Genomic DNA, 20,805 nt, shown 5'->3' with positions numbered 1-20,805 from the left:
GCCAGTTTACCTTGGTCTCATCGATTAGTCTCCTTCTCTGTGCCTTGACCCTTGAAATTCTGCCCAAGAGATGAATGGTCAGCCCAGACTTCCTCCCCTTGTGCTAGTCACCAAGGAATTAATGTCATTTCTCAGGAGCCCAACATGGCTGTGACATTCATTACAGGTGCAAGTCACCATCTTGGGATAAGGTTGATTCCCTTCTGGTGAGGACAGGCCAGAGCAGTGCTAGGGCTTTGCAGAGGCCGTGAGTGCCGCCAAGCACAGGCTTACGGGGGAGCTCAGCAGTCTCCACAGACACAGTAAATCTTCTGTGGCACGTTATCCACAGCCAGGACAACATGCTTGCCACAGTAAAGAGCACGTACGGCTGATTGCTCACCAATCACCCTGCAGGCCTCACTCCTTTCCTTACCTGAGGATCAATATGCCTCTGACGGGGATCTGAAATCTTTACTTGGGGAAAAAAAAAAAAAAGCACATTTCTTACGAGCTATTTGTATTCCAAACTGAACAATTCAGTTAATTTCTTGTCTGAATTAAATCTCAGAGCTAGCAAAGTTCCCTCACCAGGGCTGAGAATGGACAGAAATGAAGTGTTATTTTTGACATGCTCACTGAGAGTGTGGTAGCCACCTGAGTGTCTACTCCAAGAGCCCTTTCAAGTGCAATGCTAGATATGGTTGCATCTTGTTTCCAATCTGCCTGGTACTTGAGAGGCAGTGTGGGGTGTTGGTTCACTATTTACTTTCTAGGTAACCATAGCCAAGTCACCTAACCAGGAACCAGTAAATAGCAAGTGTTTGTAAGCACATGACAAGTATTCAATCAGTCCTAACTGTGAGTATCCCCAATCTGGAGACAAAGCAGATGGAATGGCCCTGAGACCTAGTCTAGCCCCTGCTGTGTCATGGATGTACCAGGTCCACTTTGAGAGTCACAGGCATTTAGAATTTCAACATGCATCAGCCCAAGATCTAGTGAATCAGTCCATAACTCTTTTGGGTTTTATCAGATTATCAAAGAACGAGTGTAGTTTCCCATCATTTTGAACAAGAAAACATACTTGCTACTTTTTACTGTGCTGTGAATTAAACCTAGTTTTGAACTTGTCAGGCAAGGACTTGCCCACTGAGCTATATCTGTGATTTCCTCTTTTGACCTTTGCTTCAGACAGTCTCACTAAACTGCCCAGGCGGGCCATGAACTTGAGATCTGTTACTTCACTCTCCCTATTAGGATTACAGGCTTACGCTAGGAGGCCTGTCTGTGCTAGCTAATTCTGTATGCCTCAGACTGACAGGAAAGTCTTTGTGTCCACACTCTGAATGATGAAAACAGTCAGTAAGTGATGTGGGTAGTGACCTACAACAGACCTCGGAATGGCTCAAGGCAAGGAGTCTTTATTTGGGATTCCTAAAGTACTCCTTGCATCCTCTGTGTGGTAAATACCTCACAGGTGAAGTATTCCCAAAGGTGTCCTTTTCATTAGAAATAATGAATTAATAGTCATTATTTGGACAAAAAGATTCTGATTGACCCTGATTAACTGAAATAGTTTAAGGTGGCAGCCTAGACTTCACTTCTTTAGGCCAGAGGGCCTGAGAGCCACATGGATCACAGAGCCACCTCTGCCTATTACTGTTGGAGACAGGGTTGAGGTCAGCCATAAGCTAGGCCCCATGAAAAAGAGTCCACAGCAGTAGGGAAGAGGGCTCCTGGCTCTGGGCAGCAGGCAGAGTTCATACAGTCATTGCTTCACCAGGCTTTATTTCCTTGGGGAGTTTGCCACCACTTAATCACAAAAGCAATAAGGGCTTCTAGTTTGTTCTTCGCTGTGCCTAATCAGTTGTTCCAGCTGCCAATCACCAGCCGTGTCTGTAAGTTCACAGAAAAGCCCCCTTCAAGCTTTGGAGACAGCACTGACCCCCAAGGTGACACGACAATGAAAGCCGCCCCCAGGGGCAGTCTGTGTCCGGTTGATGTGGTCACAACAGTTTTGTTAATATTGTCTGAGTTGTGGAGGGTTCTGTTCTCTTTAGGCTTTGATCGGTGGGCCACATTGTACACTCCATTGGTTGTACTAGGGAAATAATTTTAAATAAGTTCAGAAATAATTTTTTTCTTTTGTGAATAATCTTACAGTTCCACTCCAACATGGAGATTTTCTTCCTAAGACTGGCAGAGCTTGTGGGCTTGTCAGTAAGTAGATGCTGAAGCAGATATGTCTATGAGAAGCCGGGAGATACTCAAACTTAAACCATCAATAAAGATTAGCACCTGCCTTGTGCAAAGAAGGTAGTGAACTATTATGTTCAAAGAAATGACAAAATAATACTTGGAGACTATAGTACTTAAAAGTATATTCTAGATGTATGTCTTGATGAGGATAGGTGTTTCTGGAAGTCACTGTAGATAGCAAAGATATTTTTCTGAGCCGTGATAACAGTTTCTTTGATAACAGCCAAGCCACTGCAGCCGTAGCTAGCTGACTCCAGATAGTTGTCCTTTGGATGTATATTAGAAAGACATGGTTGTGTCTTTATTACTTACCCTCAATTTCATTTCATTATTTTGGTCACAGGTAATATCTACAACTAGCAATTATACCCTGGACGCTGCAGGCAGACTGTTCTCTATAGACAATGATTAATAAGTCATAAACTCTCTATACTTCTCTTAACATCTCCTCCCACTTCCCACACACAGAAGCAAGTGGTTTGCTTCCTTTTGCAGAAAAAGTGATCGATTTCAAATACTTTCGAATTCAGACTTTAAATCGAAGCCTGAGAACTCCCTTTCTTCTTCTCAATGGGTCCCTAGTAGAGGAGCTTCCCATTTCAGTGTCACGAGTCAGCTATAGTTAGACAGGAAAGGGCTGTGGACATGTGTGTGACCCGATAGCTCTTAGAAGACCCTACCCTTGGCCCTCAGCTCCATGACAGTTACCTCAGAAAACTTACCCCACACACCCTCTCCACCTCCTCCTCCTGGCCTTTGTAGTGTACCTTCATAAAGCTTCAGAAGACCTTTCCTCAACCACACCACAGAGCCCTGGCTTTCTGCTCCAGACTCTTGGATGCCCTGAGGTTAAGACGTGTCTGTTTACAAAACTGAGAGAATTAATACTACCCTGGGGCAATCTTTGATCAGAAGGGAATAGAAATTGTTAGATAGAATTTCTACCTCTATATTAGAGCCCCAAGATAGATTTTATTGGCATTTAGATAGTTTGTCTTTATTCATTCAAAAAGCAAACATGAATTAATGCAATTGGTAATAACAGATATGTCTTGTTTTATAATTTATCCCAGGACCAAGTTCTGTGTCTGCCATATGTTAGCTACTCCACAAATCTGTGGAATGATCAGCTCCTTAGAGAAGTCTGAAAAGAGGCCATGGCTGTAGCTTCAGGATAGCTCACTTGCTTACTACACACTGTGTTCTGGGTTCAGTCCCCAGCAGAGGAGAAGGAGGGAGAGGAAGACAAAAGTTCTAAACTAAATATGTCACAGTAGAGGACATGGCAAAAGTACCAAAGAAGAAACTGCTGGAATAAATTCCAGATGTGGTTGCTTACCTGGCTTTAGTAGAGCCACTAGTTAGTGTGTTCAACTGTTGGAGCGGTGATAAGAGGTCTGCGTTAGTAAATCTTGGTGTTTTGATAGAATTAATGCATTCTTGTGCTTCTTTATCTTCAAGCTGAAACCCCGTCAAGGACAGAAATACACAAACGGTGGACCAGCCAAATATATAGCAGGCGTACCATTTAAAGTAATGTTGGATGGATGGGTAGATGACAGACGGACGATTGAGAGCTAGGTGTTGGTTGTGAGTTCTTCAGCAAGTCCTCACATTCAGTGACAGGCTATAAGTGACACCCAATTGTCTAGCTATTTAATTGTATCTAATGTCAAATCCAACTAAAGCAGTTACTATGGACCTTTGGGAAGCACCCTGTTTTCTGCTGAAGCATATTGTAAAGCATGTGCAACCACGTTTCCCTATTGCCCACGAGGTTGTAAACAGCAAAGGTAGCACTTCCTTGTAATAAACATAAACACATACAACAAAAGTACCTCTAGGTGTGACTACTCGATGGGTGCATTCAGCAACAGTTACAAAATAGAAGAGCGCTGTTGTCTCTATACCTAAAGCAGAGCTTTTTAAAGGTAGCTGTGTTTCACAGTGCTTCTGTGACCTACTTATTCCATTCATTTTTAGAGCAGTATATAAAACCTAAGCTTCATGCTGACAAACACCAAGGTTGAGACTAGCTATGGCTATAGTCTATCCAAGCAGCCTTCTCCCCTGGGCCACATTATCATGGGGAATACAGGCAGAATTGTGGTTCCCTGAGCCAGCAGGACACAAATGAGGGCAGTGATTCATAAGGTGACTCCAGCGAGTTTGCAGACGCATAACTTTCATGGAAGCTGACATGCACAAGAGAAGCCTGGGCTTGACTTTTTGAACCGTTAAGCACTTCCTGGCCTCACTGCCACTTCAGGACTTAGAGGACTGCAAAAGGGTGAAAGTTTCTGAGGAGAGGAGTGAACCTGACAGAATGCTGATTTACCAGAAATAAACCCTTCAGATGAGATCACACCCATGTCAGTAGCTTTTTGAGCGGGAAGATGGTAATTGTGCCTCTTCATATGCTCCCGTAAGTCCTTGAACTCCTATGCCATTGGATTAGTCTTTTGGGGGCTGGGTCATCTGGGGTCTTAATTCTATCCTGGTGAGGTTGGAAGAAAGTGATATTGGTCTAAAAATACAACTTCCTGAACTTTTCAACCTTCAAATCTTTTTGATAGTATGACTTTCTTAATCCTGAACTTGATTTCTTTAATTAAAAAAAAATCCATTTGTTCTTTGATATCAGTAAAGTTCAGAAGGGGCAGAAATGGGCATAGAACGGAGAATTCTGAATACCGGGAAGAAAGTGAAGGAGAGTTGGTAACGGTGTTGCTTGACTGCAGCCTAATGAGATGTCTGCTGAGTAGGTCCCCCACACCAAGGTCCTTCCTCTCTGATAGACTTTGAAAGTGACAAGCCCTGGTTATCAGGTGACATCTTACCAATTAGCTGATGTAAATGGGCACATTGGGAAGTTTGAGGTCCTTTACAGTTCTCAAAGGTGAGGCTGCCTGGAGAACGAGGCTCTGACTCCCCCTCTGTGTGTGAGGGGCAGTGGTGGGGACAGACCCAGAGCCGTGTAAGAGGACTGCCTTTGCTTACTTTCTCATCTTGGATAAAGGCCTCTTTAGAATGAGAGCAAGAGGATTCATCATACCACCATGGAAATGTCTGCAGTCTCTCAGGCTCTTAGTTCAGAGTATAGGACCCTAAGTTGGAGCTGCAGTCAGGTGCTCTCTGTTATCTTCGTGCTGACATGTGGCAGTGGCAGAGAGAGCAGAGGCCTGACCCACAGCATCTTGCTGCACAGTGAGAAGATGTAGAAGGTCCATGCCAAGCCCCTTACAGTCAGCTGACTGAACATGCCACTGTGCAGCTATCATCCTCTGTGACTGAAAAGCACACAGAACCCTCTGCACAGAAGCAAACAGCACAGGATTAATTGTAATGACCAGATAGGGCGTTAGGAGGGCACACAGCACTTCAGAGGCAAAGGTGAGCCTGGAGCAAGTTCAGGCAGAGCTCCTGAGATGGTGGTGAAGGCACAAGAGCCAGAGAACCTGTTCCGCCATAGAAACAAAAGCTGTGTGTATCCAGGAGGGGGGAAATCTGCTCCCTAAAAGACAGTCGGAGAAAAACAAACAAGCCCCTGAAATATGCTTGCTGTCAGCTTTGGTGTTTCAAATGTGGGCCTCCTTCAGGGCACTGTCTCACGCTGCTTCTCTCTTGATTTCAGCCCCCATTTTCGCCAGCAATCATTCAGCCCGAAGTGGAACAGCTGCTGGGGCCGTGCCACCCCCACATCCTGTCAGTCACCCTTCTCCGGGACATAATGTACAGGGGAGCCCCCACAACCCCTCCTCCCAGTTACCTCCACTCACAGCTGTGGACGCAGGCACTGAGAGGTAAGGCCATCTGTCTCTCTCTCATAATAGGTGTCGCCGCCAAACCTCCCTCTGCTGAGAAGAGCTCTGACAGTTGCTGAATTTTATTAATAATCTGTTGGTGGGTTGAGTTACCCAGGGGTGACATTTTAAAAGTAACATACCCCAAGTATGTGGACCGAATATCTCATTATCTGTTACAATTTTTTATATGCATAGCAGACGAAATGATACTGGCAGTCAACAGCTCAGGTGTCAGAGCTGGAAGATGTGTCACAATGACCCACTGTTGCCTCCTCTCCTCATCTTGTTTTGGGACTCAGTTTCCAGTGAGTTGGGGAGCTCTCTGGATAGGTACCATAGTCACACAGATAACAATACAAGTTTGTGCGCTAGGCAGGTTTCTACTATTGGCAGAATGGCTGGGAACAAAAAAGAAGAAACTTGTAAGTTAGTCTTGGCTCATGGTTTCAGAGAGCTCAATTCATGGTCACTGGGCCCTGCTTTGGGCTCATCAAGGTAGGAATATGTGGCAGAAGGGGTCTCTTTACCTCCTGGTGCCTAGGATATGAAGAGATAGAAAAGAACAACATTCTCAATTACCCCTTCAAGGACATGTTGCCAGCAACCTAATTTCCTTCCACTAGAGCCCACTTCCTCAGAGCTCCACCCTCCTTCCCAAGAAGCACTACAGGGAGGTGCCAGGGCAATGCCTCAACATACATGCTATGGGCATGTTTATCTCCCAACTGGAGCACCATGGGAAAAGATTATAAGGTGACAGAAGACATTATGTGACTGATCAGAAAGCGGCTGTTCACACAATACCTTTGGTTAGTATCTCCCTCATAAGGAATTTCTGTGGGAAAAGAATCCCTAAAGAACTCTGTGTTCCATGTTATTTTTACTTCTGAATTCTACAGTGGCTTTCAAGGTTTGGGTCTGAGGGTGGGTTCTCATGCCTCTGCTCCCCAAATGCATCTGTTTCTGTGAACCACAAACCCAAACACAGTTTCTCAGTGAGCGAAAGGAATGGCTGTATAGGCATCAAGAGAGAAGGAATTTTTCTCCACATAGGTAAAGGCAAACAGCATCCAGGGGAAGATCTGGAGGAGATGAGGGCACACAGCAGGCAGACTGTTGGCCCTTCAGAGTCGCAGCATGCAGGATGCTCGTGGATGATGGTTGGGTGATAGTGGGCTGGCTGCAGTGGAGCCCTGTGTTTTAGAGGAGTTGGTTCTATCTTACTGGAAGCAGATAACCATTGTTAGGAGAAATACACAATCACATTGACATTAGAGAGGAAGGAGCCTGCATGAGAAAGGCATTTGCAGTTGGAGTGGGAGATAGGGGAGGTTACAGAGTGCAGTTGTTGCAGGTTTCTCTTGGACACTATGGTGGCTGGAAGTAAGAGGAGAAAGAATTTACTCAGGAGCTTCCTTGGGAGGCACACTTGATGAAGAACAGAGAAAAGGAGCCAAACCAATACCCAAGTTTTCTCTAGAAACTGTGCCTTTTAACAAATTCGAGGAAATAAAAAGAGAGTGGGGGAAGGGAGGGAGGGAGGGAAAGACAGTGAAAGAGAGAAAAGGAATAATAAATTGGGTTTCAGAGTTGACTTTCATGAGGTGGTAAAAGATCCATATGGATGTATGGGATCATTAGAAATGTGAATCAGAAGGTAAAAATTATTTCAGCAGTCCTGTGTACATGGTAAACACATGTACCTCCCTTGGAAGGACCTTAAGCAAAATCATGTCAGTGGTTATCACCCCTTACATTCATTCTCACTGGAGACAGGAAGTCTTTCCTTCCAGATCCTGGTGCATTCCAGAAGCTGAGAGGAGCTTATCCCTTTTAGCATTTGTACAGTTTGCAGGTGGATTAAAAACTGTGCTCACCATAGCATACAGTAGGCCACGCATGGCTTCCTAGACAAACACGTGCTACCTTGCTTGCTATGAATGACAGATTACAGTTGGAATCTAGAGAGTGTGCAGTGATCAATAATGTCAGTAACCATGGTGGGGAAAAGGAGGAAGAGGATGGGAAAGACACAGTAGCTCCATGGGAATGAATGAAGACATGTTTGCACTTTTGCGGGTTTATATTGCTGCATGCCCTTGCCACAGGGCGTGTATCCTGACCCTACACTTGACTGACTGGGCAAATGTGAGATGTGGGTCATCTCTTCCAATCAGGTTGGAGAAGAAGATGGCATGAAGAAACCCTGAATTATTCACTATGTTTGCACTAGGGACCAGGATGAAAACATGGAGAGGAAATGGGTTTACCTTCCGCCCTGGGTTCATACATCTTTGCTCTGTTTGCCTGGGAAATCCACCAGTAAAAACTCCAGCAGTTTTCTTAACGGAAACAGGTTGATCACACTTTGCGATTTTAGTGGGACGCTGGCATCTTTTCCTGCTTTGCAGGCATTGATTCATCATTTACTTAGCTTTAGCTCATTAATAAAAGGGGCTGAGTCACTGTCAGAAGTTAGAAAGGGCCCACCGCAACTGCCAATCTAACATCAGGTTCTTTCATCCCGGCCATCATAAAATAAAGCCTTCTCAATTTGATGAGAGTCTATTTTTATTTTTAAATACTAACTGAATGACACATAATTTCAGGGATTTAAGTGGTGCCACAGACCAACCCCTGATGTTGATTTGAACTTCTTATGGGAAGTAGTGTTTTACTATGTCATGTTGGATGAGCCACCCATACTTTATGTCTATGACAGTGTCTTCCCTTGAGGGGAGCTCAGTGTCTCTGGAAATGTTAAATCATTGGGCTTTATAGTTACACCAACAAATATTTACAGGTGGCCATTTTGAAATGGAGACATCTTAGTAGTCCCAAGTCACCTAAGTTTATGTCACTCATTCTTGCAAGAGAACATAAGCTGCCTCTCATCCTTCTGAAGGCCACAAGCATTGCACAGTCTGTAATATCAGTGACAGGGATGTGGGCTCTCCACAATGGAGGAGCTTATAAAAGCTTTCCTGAACCCCATTTCTGAGACTTCTGAGACACAAAAGATTTTTAAAAATGAAAGGATTGTGTCTCTTTACAGAATGTATAGTCTTACACAAGAATTAAGACCAGAAAAATGTTAGGAATTATTGTTTTGGAAAAAGTAGTCAAATCACCTTCACTGAATAAAGACTGCCAGTTTCTTGAGTCCCTGCTGTGTACTAGAAACCTAGGGCTTGTATGTGTCTGACTAACAGATCTAGTGCTCATAGGGACCGTGTTCTAACTCGCCACTGGAAACTTCGTACCATCTGCCTGGATGCTGAAGGTCCAAGAGTCACCATTTCTCCTCACTGGTTTCTCAGTAAAGCTGTCTGTCCAGAGAAGCTGGCCTGTTCACTCTTCTCACTTAGCTCACTTGTTGTGGTGCCTTAACTCAGCCTTTCTGACTATTTTATGCAGCCTTCAGCTCAGCTTGGTTCTCAACCCAGAAACCTCCCCTCTCTCGGGTCGGAGACACATACCCCGGGGAAGTCCTTGGTTCTTAAGATGTGTTTCGTAGATCTTCCAGCTAGAGCTGAGTTCTATTTGAGAGGGCAGAAGCCTTGTTTTCTCATAAGCTTCAGAGTACTTTTTTCTGAGTTCTATGTCATGTACTGAGGAAGCTTTAACAAGGGATCAAGAGCATTGAGGGGAATGTCTAGGGAACAAGAACCCACTGTCCCATGGAGTGTTCCCATCATATTCTTTTTGTTTTTTGTTTGGGTTGGTTTGGTTTGGTTTGGTTTGGTTTGGTTTGGTTTGGTCAGAAGGACAGTGGTCTTGATCTTAAATGCTTCTGCCATCTTATACCTCGTGCATATTTTGATGCAATTCCTAGGTGTCAGTCCACCACACATTTAGGCTTACACACATTGTTAAGAGGTGTAGTATTTTCTTTTTTTTTAATTTTATATTTTATTTACATTTAAGATGCCATCCCCTTTCCACATTTCCCCTCCCTAGAACACCCCTGTCCCATGCCCCCCCTTTCCTTTTTGCTTTTATACGATTTTTTTAAAATGTTAATCAAAGGATTTATAAGTTTGGTAATGCTCAATCAGAAGCGTAACCCAATACCCAACCTAGATATAAAAACTATCTTTGACTGGTGGAGATATGTGAACATCTGCCTCCATGCCCCCTCTCTCTTTCTCTCATCACCTAGCTTCTCCTCTTCTTCATCTTCTCTCCTTGTTCCATCTCTTCCTCTCAGTACTCCTTCCCACTTAGCTCCTCCTACATATCACTCTTCCTGTTAAAGTAAAACTTTTCTCTCAAAATACAATTAGAGCATACTTATTCCTAATTGTACCAGTGAGGTACAAGATAGTCCTAATACCCAGTCCATCATTCTGTTGACTAACCAGAACCTCTGTCATCTCTTCTAACTAAAACACTTACTTTTGATCCTGGCTTTTTTGGCTTGAGAATGAATGTCAGCTGAAAACTATCTACTCAGATCTTTTCTCTCAAAGTAAATAGCCAGGATTGGCTATGAGACTATAGGTCTTCAACCCCATCAGAAATCCAGAATGACTGAGTTAACTGAAGTTATGGGAAGCACTAAACATAACTTCTAAAACTTAGCCAATTTATAGAGACTGATGAACACCTGAAAAGCCCCTATACTACCGAACGTTGGAGCATCAAATCTTCAGCCTTCTGGCCCAGAATCATCTGACAGACCTTAGTGATGCAGGATTATTAAGGGCTGATTACTCTGTCTAGGCAGATATAATCAGTCGACTATTCTGCATGTGTGTCCTTTTCTGGACAGTAATTTGTCTGTAGATGGAGAGAGGCAATTCTTGCCTAGTGGCTGTCACCACACAACTGGAGTAACTCCAAGGATGCTCAATTTCTTCTTAGAATCCACGACAGGAAGCTGTCAGGAGTAGACAGGTCTCTAATCAAAATGAACGTTAATATATAAATATTTGTAGCGTCAGTTTTATGGACTTCTGATGTTTTGAAAACCAACTATCCATGTAAGGTCACCTGGACTGTTGTCTGTTCACTCCTCTCAGCTATTTCTAAATAAAATACGGAAAACAACCTAACAATAAACTCAAAACCATGAATTTGCTATAGTCCCTTAACTCATAGGTTAACCATCCCAAATCAGTTAAAAAAGTTAAAAAAGGGCTGGGTCTAGGCCTTGTATTCCTAAATGTGTTATACAGGCACAATGCCCATGGGAGTATCAATATTCATCTCATTTTTATATTAATAAGAGGCTCGTACCAATGAAAACCTTAAATTAGAAATCAAAGTAAATTTTGTACCATTTAAGAAATTATAACTTCATCTTGATAATAATTATACAGATTTCTACCAATAGGTTATAGCTATGCAATAAGTCCTAGCTAATCCCCCCCTGTTCCAACAAAACCACTACTTTTCCCTAGAAAGACAGACCATTATTAACCACATTAGTCCCCAAGCCCAGGGAATAGGGGCGCTGACTCTTCTTTAACTTCTTCAAGCTGATTAAGGGCGTTGAGGTTTTAGAAGAGGGGTGGGGGGAAGAGTAAGTTGATAAGCCTCTGATGCTGTGTCTTCACTGAATCCAGATGGAATTCCAGGACATTGGAGGTTTGGGCAGGTCTGCTCAGTATGCTTGATGAGTAGATACACCAAGGCTGTGTATTCTGCAATATACAATTCTCAGAACAAGTTTTAGTATCATGAAAAAAAAAAAAAATTCCCCCCCAGGGGGCTGACATTTTTTTAAAAAGATGTTGATTCTACCAACTTTTTTTTTGTTTTTTAAAATTGGTTGTAGTATTTATGTTTCAGATTTTATCCCCTTACCCTACTTCCTCCCACCACCCAGAAACCTCCTATCCCATCCCCCTCCTCATCCTTCTATGAGGCAGTGACCGCACCTAACTCCCTCACTATCCCCTCCCCGCCTCACATTCCCCACCCCCCACTCTTTGTTCATTTTTTTTTTTTTTATGGGACCAAGAAACTCCTCTCCCACCTATGTCCGACAAGGCCATCCTCCCCTACATATACCTCTGGAGTCTTGGGTCCCTCCCTATGTGTTCCCAGGCTGGTGGTTTAGACCCTGGGGGGCTCTGGTTGTTTGGTATTGTTCCTTTCCACCTGGGGTCACTAACCCTTTCTGCTCCTTCAGTCCTCTCACTAAGTTCTCCATTGGGAAACCCCTGATCATATCAGTGGTTAACTGTGAGCATCGTCCTCTGAGTGTGTTAGTCTTTGGCAGACCTCTAAGGAGACAGCTGCTATATCATGTTCCTCACATTATGCAGAGGTGTAGTATTTTCTTATGGTGTGGTACCGTTATCTTTTATTTGCATATGTAGCTTCAGAATACCTCTCAACTAGGCCTGTTGCTTTCCTAGTCTTGCTCCTGAGCAAACAGGTATCTTGGTGTCTTTGTCTACACAGCTTCTTCATAGCCTCTGTCTTCTGAATGTCCTAGTGTATGTTCAGTGCTCATCAAAATGTAACAAGATGTTAACGCTTATCAGGATTTCTCCTAGCCCTGGGGCCTCTTGGGTCCGTTGAGTCTTTCACTGGGCCGGTAATTATGAAGCATGAGAAATGGTAGACATTGAATACACCATGGGGGACAGCCAAGCCAATAGGCCATAATAAATTACATGACTAAAGAAAGGGTACAGTGGCTTTGTAGGCACAGAAGAACAGCATCTGTTCTCAAAATGGGGTGGAAGCAATAGAGGAAGCACTGTCTCCCCTGAAAGTCAGTGTCGATAGGCAGTAAGGGTGTGTGCAAACGTCAAGGACAGTAACAAGCATGACTGCGGCAGAACATGTCACTGAGAGTTACCCAGGATTTGCTACACTGAGTTTGAGCTTCTTGTTTGGCCAGTAAAAAACCATGGTGACTGTAGCATTCATCCTAAATGTGCCTGATCTTCTCCTACAGAGAATGCTGAGTATCTTCCAAGAGAAATGACAAGGAACAGGAAAGTGTTTCATTTGATCCTCAGTCAGACAAAGGTTGTCCTTTGAAACTCTTAGACTCAAGACTGTGGAGTTGATGTTATTTTACTTTCTAGTACAACTTGAAAGGATCATTTTGTTCTTTGCCATTCCGAGAGTGTTTGCTACATAATTAAGGCTTTTCAGGTCTTTGAAGAGTCCCCAAGTGTAAAAAAAATTGAAAATTATCTTTATGTTAGAGAGAGTAACAGGTTTGGGATGCAGAAGCACTTGTCGACCTTCCTTGTCTATTATATTAGAGGAAAGTTAACTCCTGCTATGAGTTCTCCACACGACTTTGTGTATCCTCACATAGATACAATTTACTCAGTGCTCATCACTGTGTGACCCCTGATGTGTATGGCAAATACTTTGTTATGTTCACAGAGACATTCTAACCCAGAGGGCAACAAATAAACACAGACAATAACTAACATCTATCAATCTTGATTCTTGTGATCATGTGACAGGAAGTGAGCACCTAGCAGCAGGCTCTGCAATTGGATGGTGAAGATGCCAGCATCAGAGAGTTATAGGAGAAGTCAAGACATTATTCTCACTTAGCATCTCCTGAGGATGTCTGATGCTTTCTAGAAAGATGACATCCATGGGCATTTGACATTAAGAGAGCAAGAGTCTAAAATCTCCCTCCTCTCCCAATATGCTCATATGTGTGTATGTGTGTGTACACAAACATGTGTACACACACATGCTCTTTGAAAATTCCTAAGTATCATAAAAATGTGAATGGATGTAAAATATGATGGCTTTGTAATCTTCACTGACCTATCTCGGATTCAAATGTCCATCAAACTTTCAGGCTTTAATATATTTCTTTATAATGTAATCAAGAGTTAACTATCTTTAACATACCATTAAAGACCTAGGACTCACCTCTGATCTTTTCCCTTGATCTTTCACATCTAATTAACTCATAAGTCTGTCAGTGGACTTCAGGTTTAATCAGCACCATTCTTCTGGTCCATTCTGCCCCCCCCCCACCACCACCACCTGACCTGCCATCAAAGTACAGCAGCACTGTCCTCTCTGTGACTGATTTTAACTGTCCACAACAGTCCTCCAACCCCATCTCATCAGCCTTTGCTCTGTGCCTCATTTGTTCCTCCCTACACTCTCCCGAATCATACCAAGATGTGATGGTCCTCTGTGGTCAGGCTCCAGCCAAGTGTCCTTCCAATGCTGCCTTTGTTTAATAGGCTGAAACCTTACCAGTTTTCATGATGTTCCTAGAAAGGACTGCCTTATCTTGCATCTGGGCCTTTGCATTTGCTGATCCTAAGACCCTAGATAACCATGATGATGCTTGGCATGAAGATGCCTTTCTTTCTGGTGTCTGCTCAAACTGTGCCATTTTAGAGGCATTTTTGGTGAGCCCTTGTTAGTTTATTTGAGAGGGTTGGCTGGTTGGTTGGTTGGTTGGTTGGTTGGTTGGTTGGTTGGTTTGAGATGGAGTCTCATGTACCCCTGGCTGGTCTAGAACTGGTGTATCAAGCCTCAAAGTCACACTGATCCTCCTGCCTCTGTCCCCTGTGTGCTGGGATTACAGGTATGAGCCTGGATGCTGGCCTGAGAGAAGCTTTTCCCCATCCAGCTTCACTGTGTTGCTTGACTGTGCTCTGTTTCCTTTCACCAGCACATTGCCTGACTTTATTACGGATTTATATTCACTCCATTATACTCAGTCTCTCTGAGAACAGAAACTGTGTGACAGGAACAGTTGCCACTCCCACACTAAGCCCTCCAGGCTTCCAGGGAGATCTGTGGAATTGCAAGAGGAGAATGGAGATGGAGAGAGGAACTCCACGGTGATGATGGCTTTACTATTTCTGGACAAGTTAACAGTAACCCAAGCATGTGGTTGCTGTCTGTCCTTCTGTCACCTCCTCCTTTAAGTCACTTTCATCCCTGCTCAAAACCTTGCTGTAAGACTCCTTGCACTTACCAAGGAAACAGCTTCCTTCTGGTCCCCATACTTCCTCACTTTGGGTTATTTTCCATGTTATTTTTTTAAATTTCTGAAACACACCGTTTTATCATTTTATCTTAAGCATAACCACATATTAAAATCAAGTATTAAGATGTCCACAGAAGTTACTATTTTTCAAATGCTAAGGAGGTCACTTGGACTCTAAAAGCCGAGTCAGCCATCTTTATTTTGTTCCCACATTCCAAACAAATCCACCTCCCGTTAAGGCCAAGATGATGTTTTCTTAGTCCCCTGGGATTTTCTGTCAAGAACATGAGTCATAACTGTAAGAAAGATGCCTGGAAACAAGATAGAATTCCTTTTTTGCCACCCCTACTTTTACATACAAACCAACAGAAGTATGGTACTGTTGCTAGGCTGTGGTATTACTCAAACTTGTCAGTGTGTTCTCTTCAGCAGCTTATGCAGATCCTGAATCTCCAGGGTGAGACTCAGCAGTCTTCCAACCTGAGTTACAGCTCCCTTAGTCCTAAGTTCTTCCTCTCTGATGTGGAACAGGTCACTCTGGAGAGAGCCTCCGCTCCACTTCCTGGTCTGGCAACATGATCTAGATGCAAGTCATTTCTCCCTAAGTGAGGGCTCTGGCTGCTCAGAGACTCCCATCTTTTTGCAAGCGAGGGGTTGTCTGTTTGGTGGTCAGGAAGGAGACTATCAAGGTGAACAAGGTGCAATGTTTTTTAGGCAAGTCTTTTATTTGCTTTTTTTTTTTTTTTCTGAAAAGATAAATACCTTTGGTTGCTTTTCTGTGCAGTTAGAAGTAAGAAGAAAAAAATCCACATTTTAATCAACCCCAGAGCAAATGGTTAGGGACATTCTCTTCTAGAATAGATGTTTCCTCCAGAAACAGAAACAGCTGCAATATCCAAAGAGATGTGTTTCAGTTGAGCAAGTGGCTCATCAACCTGGGCCCAAGAATTGATACCAAGTGGAGAGCTCAGGATCTGGAAGCAATGGAATGTTCTACCAAGTAGTTCTTTGGTAACAGTGACCAGCATTTGCTAAGTACTTGTCCTTGTATGCTGCTGAGTGAGGGTGCTCCAGATGCAAATTGAAAATAAATGGCCAAGGAGTTACTCTCTGTCCACCCAGAAGAACCATGAGCCCTTTTCTGGTTGATTGTGGCCTTTGAAACAGTGACTCCTCCAGCTCACTTCTCTAGTCAGTATTGAGCCTCACTTTCAAGAGAAGGTAGTGACTACTCCTTCATAGTTAACTTGATATTTCAAAGATGGAAAGAAACTACATTCAAACAGCACATGTCAATTACTGAACAAACTACCTCTCAGATAGTTTATTAAAATCCACAGATTATACTGACTGTGTAGTCTCATTTAGCACTGGCTTAAAAATGTATCTAGCCATATCTTGCAGAAGTCACATTTAAATTTGATCCTCAAAGTTGCATAGACTTTAAAGAAACTGTTTACAGTTTGAAGCCATTCGGAAAGGTTTAGGATAATCTGTGTAGGGATAGACTTGTGCCTCCCTTTCTCATGTTTTGAAAAAAAATTTTTTTCTTGTCTCCCGTTCTCATTATAGTCTCTTCTGGATGCTACTCTTTCATAATGCATTCTGTCAGAAAGCACACGAACAGGGCTGCCATGCTAAATAAGGGACACTTCTTCCCTTGCTGTAGGGCAGTGGTCACGTGCACTCACATCACTGCAGAAATTCTCTTTTCAAAACATATCAAATATCCAAGACTACCCTAGATAGAATTTTCTTTTGGTTAGTACTCCTTTGAAAGGAGAACTTGGCAGAGTGGGACATTTCTTTTCCTACCATTCACAAGAGATTCTGAAAGAGAGAAAGTGACTGAGTCACAGCCAGTCCTGGAGTCCAGATATTTCAGAAATCTCAGCTCTTGGTTTTGCAGGATTCATTGCTCTTGTATACCATAGATCGTTTCGCCTCCATTTTCTTTTCCACAAAGGAAAACAGCAATATCCTTAGCATCACATCAGAGTTTACCAGAAAATATGTATATTTATGTATAATTCTGAGCCTTTGGCACTGAACATTTTCTTGACTTTACAGCTTGTTCCCTGTTCCCAAGTGGAATAACTCTCCTGTGGGTCACATTGTCTATTCCATTTTCACAAATGCTTGCTCTTTAATATATATGTTTGACTCGCCATTTAAAGCTCTATGATCATTTTGCCCCCAGTCTTCAAATCATGTTCCCCGGAGGCATGGGGATCATTCTTAAGTCTTGAGCCCCTCTGGTTTGATAAATTGTTTGCAATAATTATTGACCCAGCTGTTGATGAGGAGACAGAAGCTCTTCTCCTTTCCAGGGCACCGATTTTGGCTCGTTGACTGAAGACCAACTCCTTGGATGGACACACAGCTCTTGGCCAGCATTGGTTCTGCCCAGATGGACGGTTTTGCAATTACCCAGACCTCTCAGCAGCCATTTCTTCATTACTGAAAGCTGCCCCCAATTGTCCCAGAAGCCAAATTCAATCTGCAGTTCCCCCAGTAACGTGCTGTGATTCATTTGAGGACAAATCTGGATTGAACTGAGTCCAAGTGTCTTTTGTGAGACAGAAGGGAAGTATAAGTAGATACTATAGTCACCCAGATGAATCAGCCAGGAATTCATGAAGTGATTCATAAATCGTTATAAAGACCACTAAAGTCTACTAAAATGGAGAGCTGTCTGGCTATACAAAGTGTGGTATTATTATTGGGCCTAAAAAAAAAAAGATGTTAAATCAGATGTGAAATCCTTAAAACTATGCTTTTCTTTTTAGGTTTTGAAAAGGATTTCTCTCACTCCCCTCCCCAAATCCTCCCGTCCTGCAGTAGACCAACAGCAAGCCATTTTTCATTGATTAGTTTTCACAGATGAATTTTAAAATCCCCACAAATGATACTCTACAATTCCTTTAAGAAGAAAAAAACGTCCTTACACAGATCCATCATAGGCCAGTTTGTATCCATTAGTTCTGCTCCCAGGCAGCAAATCAATAATATTTTTGTGTAAGTACAATGAAACAAGCTGTTCACGTGCATTCTCCCTTCTTCAGTAGGTTTACAGCTCCAGTGTAAGACAAAGAGGACAAAGCAAGCCTCACTGGCTTGTTTGAATCCCAGGAGAGAAGTGTCATGGCTTTCTATAAGAAAGTGCACTGTGTGGAGTAGATTGCCATGGTAGGGAAATTCCATTCCTGACCTCCTCTACTCTCATCCAAAAAGGGTACCAGACACCCTCCACCTGGAATGGTCCATGATGATACTGATATATTAAGTCAGAACCAAGAACTTAGGCCCTTAAAGACCCCAAGACTCACTGCTCCTCGAACTAGAAAATAAACCAGAGAAGTCAGTGTCAGCATCCTTATTGGAGTGGTCAAGACAAAAGGGGTTTCCTTGGAATCCTTTTTTTTCCCCTAAGCCTTCCCTGAGTGGTCTAAAGTAACACCAGGACCATAATCTTGGGTAGTTCTTAGGCTCTGGCTTACCAAAAACACATGCCGGGGATGTCCTACATTAGTGATTCTCAACCTTCCTGATGCTTGTGACTCTTTGATACAGTTCCTCATGACGTGGCCCCTAGCCATAAAACTATTTCATTCTATTTCATAATTGTATCTTTGCCATTGTTATGTTATGTCCGGCATCTGTTATGTATCATACTATAAATATCTGTTTTTCAATGGTCTTAGACAACCCCAAAGAAGGGTCACGACCCACAGGTTGAGAACTGCTACCCTACATGGCCACTCTATTTAGATCAGTCCTCCATTCCCTAAGCATGTACTGATAACCTCGAAGTTATCAGACATTCCCGGTCTTAAGTTCTTTGATATCCCTTTGATATCCCCAATTTCCAGGTACAAGCTTCTGCATAATGTACCATATCTGCTGTTGTTTTTTCCTGTTACACTCACTGGCTAGTTTAGCACTACTTACTTAGTCTTAGCGATACTTTTACGTAGTCTTTTTACTTAGGCTAATCTATACTTGCTTGTTTCCTTTCCTTAAGTCCCAGAAATGCGGAGAAATAGGTCTTCAGTTGCCCCTCCCCCTGTGCTTATACTCACTGGCAGTTTATACTTCCTGAATATAAAAAAAAAAGTGATTATCTCATACTTTGCAATTCTGAGGGAAATTGGACCCTCTTTGTCTTACATTTCTATGGAAGCTGAGTTAAAGGATTTATTCAGACTTCCTTGTCCAGTAAGAGAGAGCACCAGCTCCCAAGCCTCTGTGCTCCTGACCCATCTGTCTTTCTAAATCCCCTGTTTCTCTGTCCTTTCCCAGGTGAACTTTAGCTGTGTTTGTCCCACTTGGGACTTACTGTCTTGTGATTGTCTAGGATTCAGTGCTCCCTCTTGAGGAAGGGTGAACTTTTTGTGCTGGCCTGCCCACTGCCATGTGGGGAGCCTGATGTTAGTGAAAGTAAGGCAGAGAAGGCAGGAAGCGGAGGTGCTGAAAGAAAGGAGCTTGGCCAAGCAGCCAGCTGTTTCCCGGGGTGTGCATGCATGAGTATTTACAAGAGCCTTTGAAGTCCCCCCCCCCTTTCTGCAAAAAGGATCATTTACGAGGGTTCAAAGGCTCCCCCTGCCTCCTCTTCTTAGCAAACCATTGCTCATTATAAGGTCATACCAACTCCCCATCAAGGGAGTGGAAATGGTTGACTCAGTTCTGGTGTACTTTTGTGTGTTATGTTTCTGGTAAGCAGGGATTTTTTTTCCTCCTAGTCTGTTATGTGCCTGTTTACACAGTAGTCATCTCTTTTGAGGTCCTATGAAAAGCATACGCAGACACTAGCAGCCTAACTGGAAGAAAATCTCTGAAATGACCACTGTAAATCTCAGTTGGTGTACAGAAGATCTTTCTTGTGCCTTTTGGATACGGTGTAACTCAGAATTATTCTGCCTTGACCCACCATATTTGCGGGATAAAATACTTTGTAGAATAAAAAAATACAAATAGCTATAACCTGTCATTGGCATTGAGTTTCTTTATTTTAGCAGCAAGAAACATTTTCTACATCATCATTGCCGACATCATTATCATCATCGGCGTCGTCATCAATCATCGCATAAATACATCCCTCAGGCTTTTCTGAGCAAAACACTCATTTTGATACAAGGCAATGCTTAGGGTTGGGATATAGCTGCAAACAGTCAGAAGAGAAGTTAGGGAGGCCCCTTCTTGCCTCCAGCCAGAAAGGTGGTGGCAACTCAAAAGCTTTGGGAGCCTTTCTGACCCTCTGTTTTTGTCTCTTGCATGAAGTGGTCTAAAACTGCTGGGTTTCTTGGGTTCTGTGGATTCTTGAGTCAAACTTGTAACATCTGTCTTCCTGGTGTCTGTTGTTTTCAGCTGTGTCTGGGGCCCTCACCTGTAACTGTAGGGTTCTGTCTTCACCTTCATACTCCTCTTCTGCCATAACCTCGGATCTTAGCTGTTCTCTTCCATGAGTGGGTTAGCAGCAAACTGAATACATACAAATTAACAGAGCGGCCATAGCTTTTTGTTAAAATGCTACATGGCAGTTTTAGGCAGAAGTAAAACTGTTCCTAAAAATTCATGAATGAAAATAGCAAAATGTTTTTCTTGTAAATTTGTATAAATTGAATCTATGTCTCAAATCATCCCTATTTATGAAGAGATTTCTGGTGCTGGAATTTTAAACTATTGATTCTTACTTGTTTCCATATTCCTGGCAGTTATCTGACCAATATGATCACTTATCATCAAAAGTACTTTCTCTGTAGATGCAAAAGTTAAAACTTCTGTAGTTACTCCTTTTTAAATGAAAGGCTA

The 20,805-nt window shown here is 42.9% G+C and overlaps 1 protein-coding gene across 2 annotated transcripts in view; it reads left to right on the top strand.

The window, feature by feature from the left end:
• Glis3 (GLIS family zinc finger 3) overlaps positions 1 to 20,805 on the top strand; it is a 418,755-nt gene that overhangs the window by 370,822 nt on the left and 27,128 nt on the right. For both annotated transcript variants that reach the window (XM_034519169.2, XM_076918852.1), the window contains one exon: positions 5,876 to 6,044. In XM_034519169.2, the coding sequence (XP_034375060.1) occupies positions 5,876 to 6,044 (169 nt within the window). The remainder of the gene's footprint in view (positions 1 to 5,875; positions 6,045 to 20,805) is intronic.

This window comes from Arvicanthis niloticus, chromosome 1 (genome assembly GCF_011762505.2).
Source record: "Arvicanthis niloticus isolate mArvNil1 chromosome 1, mArvNil1.pat.X, whole genome shotgun sequence".
Lineage (NCBI taxonomy): Eukaryota > Metazoa > Chordata > Mammalia > Rodentia > Muridae > Arvicanthis > Arvicanthis niloticus.
The sequence above is the reverse complement of the archived record's forward strand: the minus strand, read 5'-3'. Positions and strand labels throughout refer to the sequence as shown.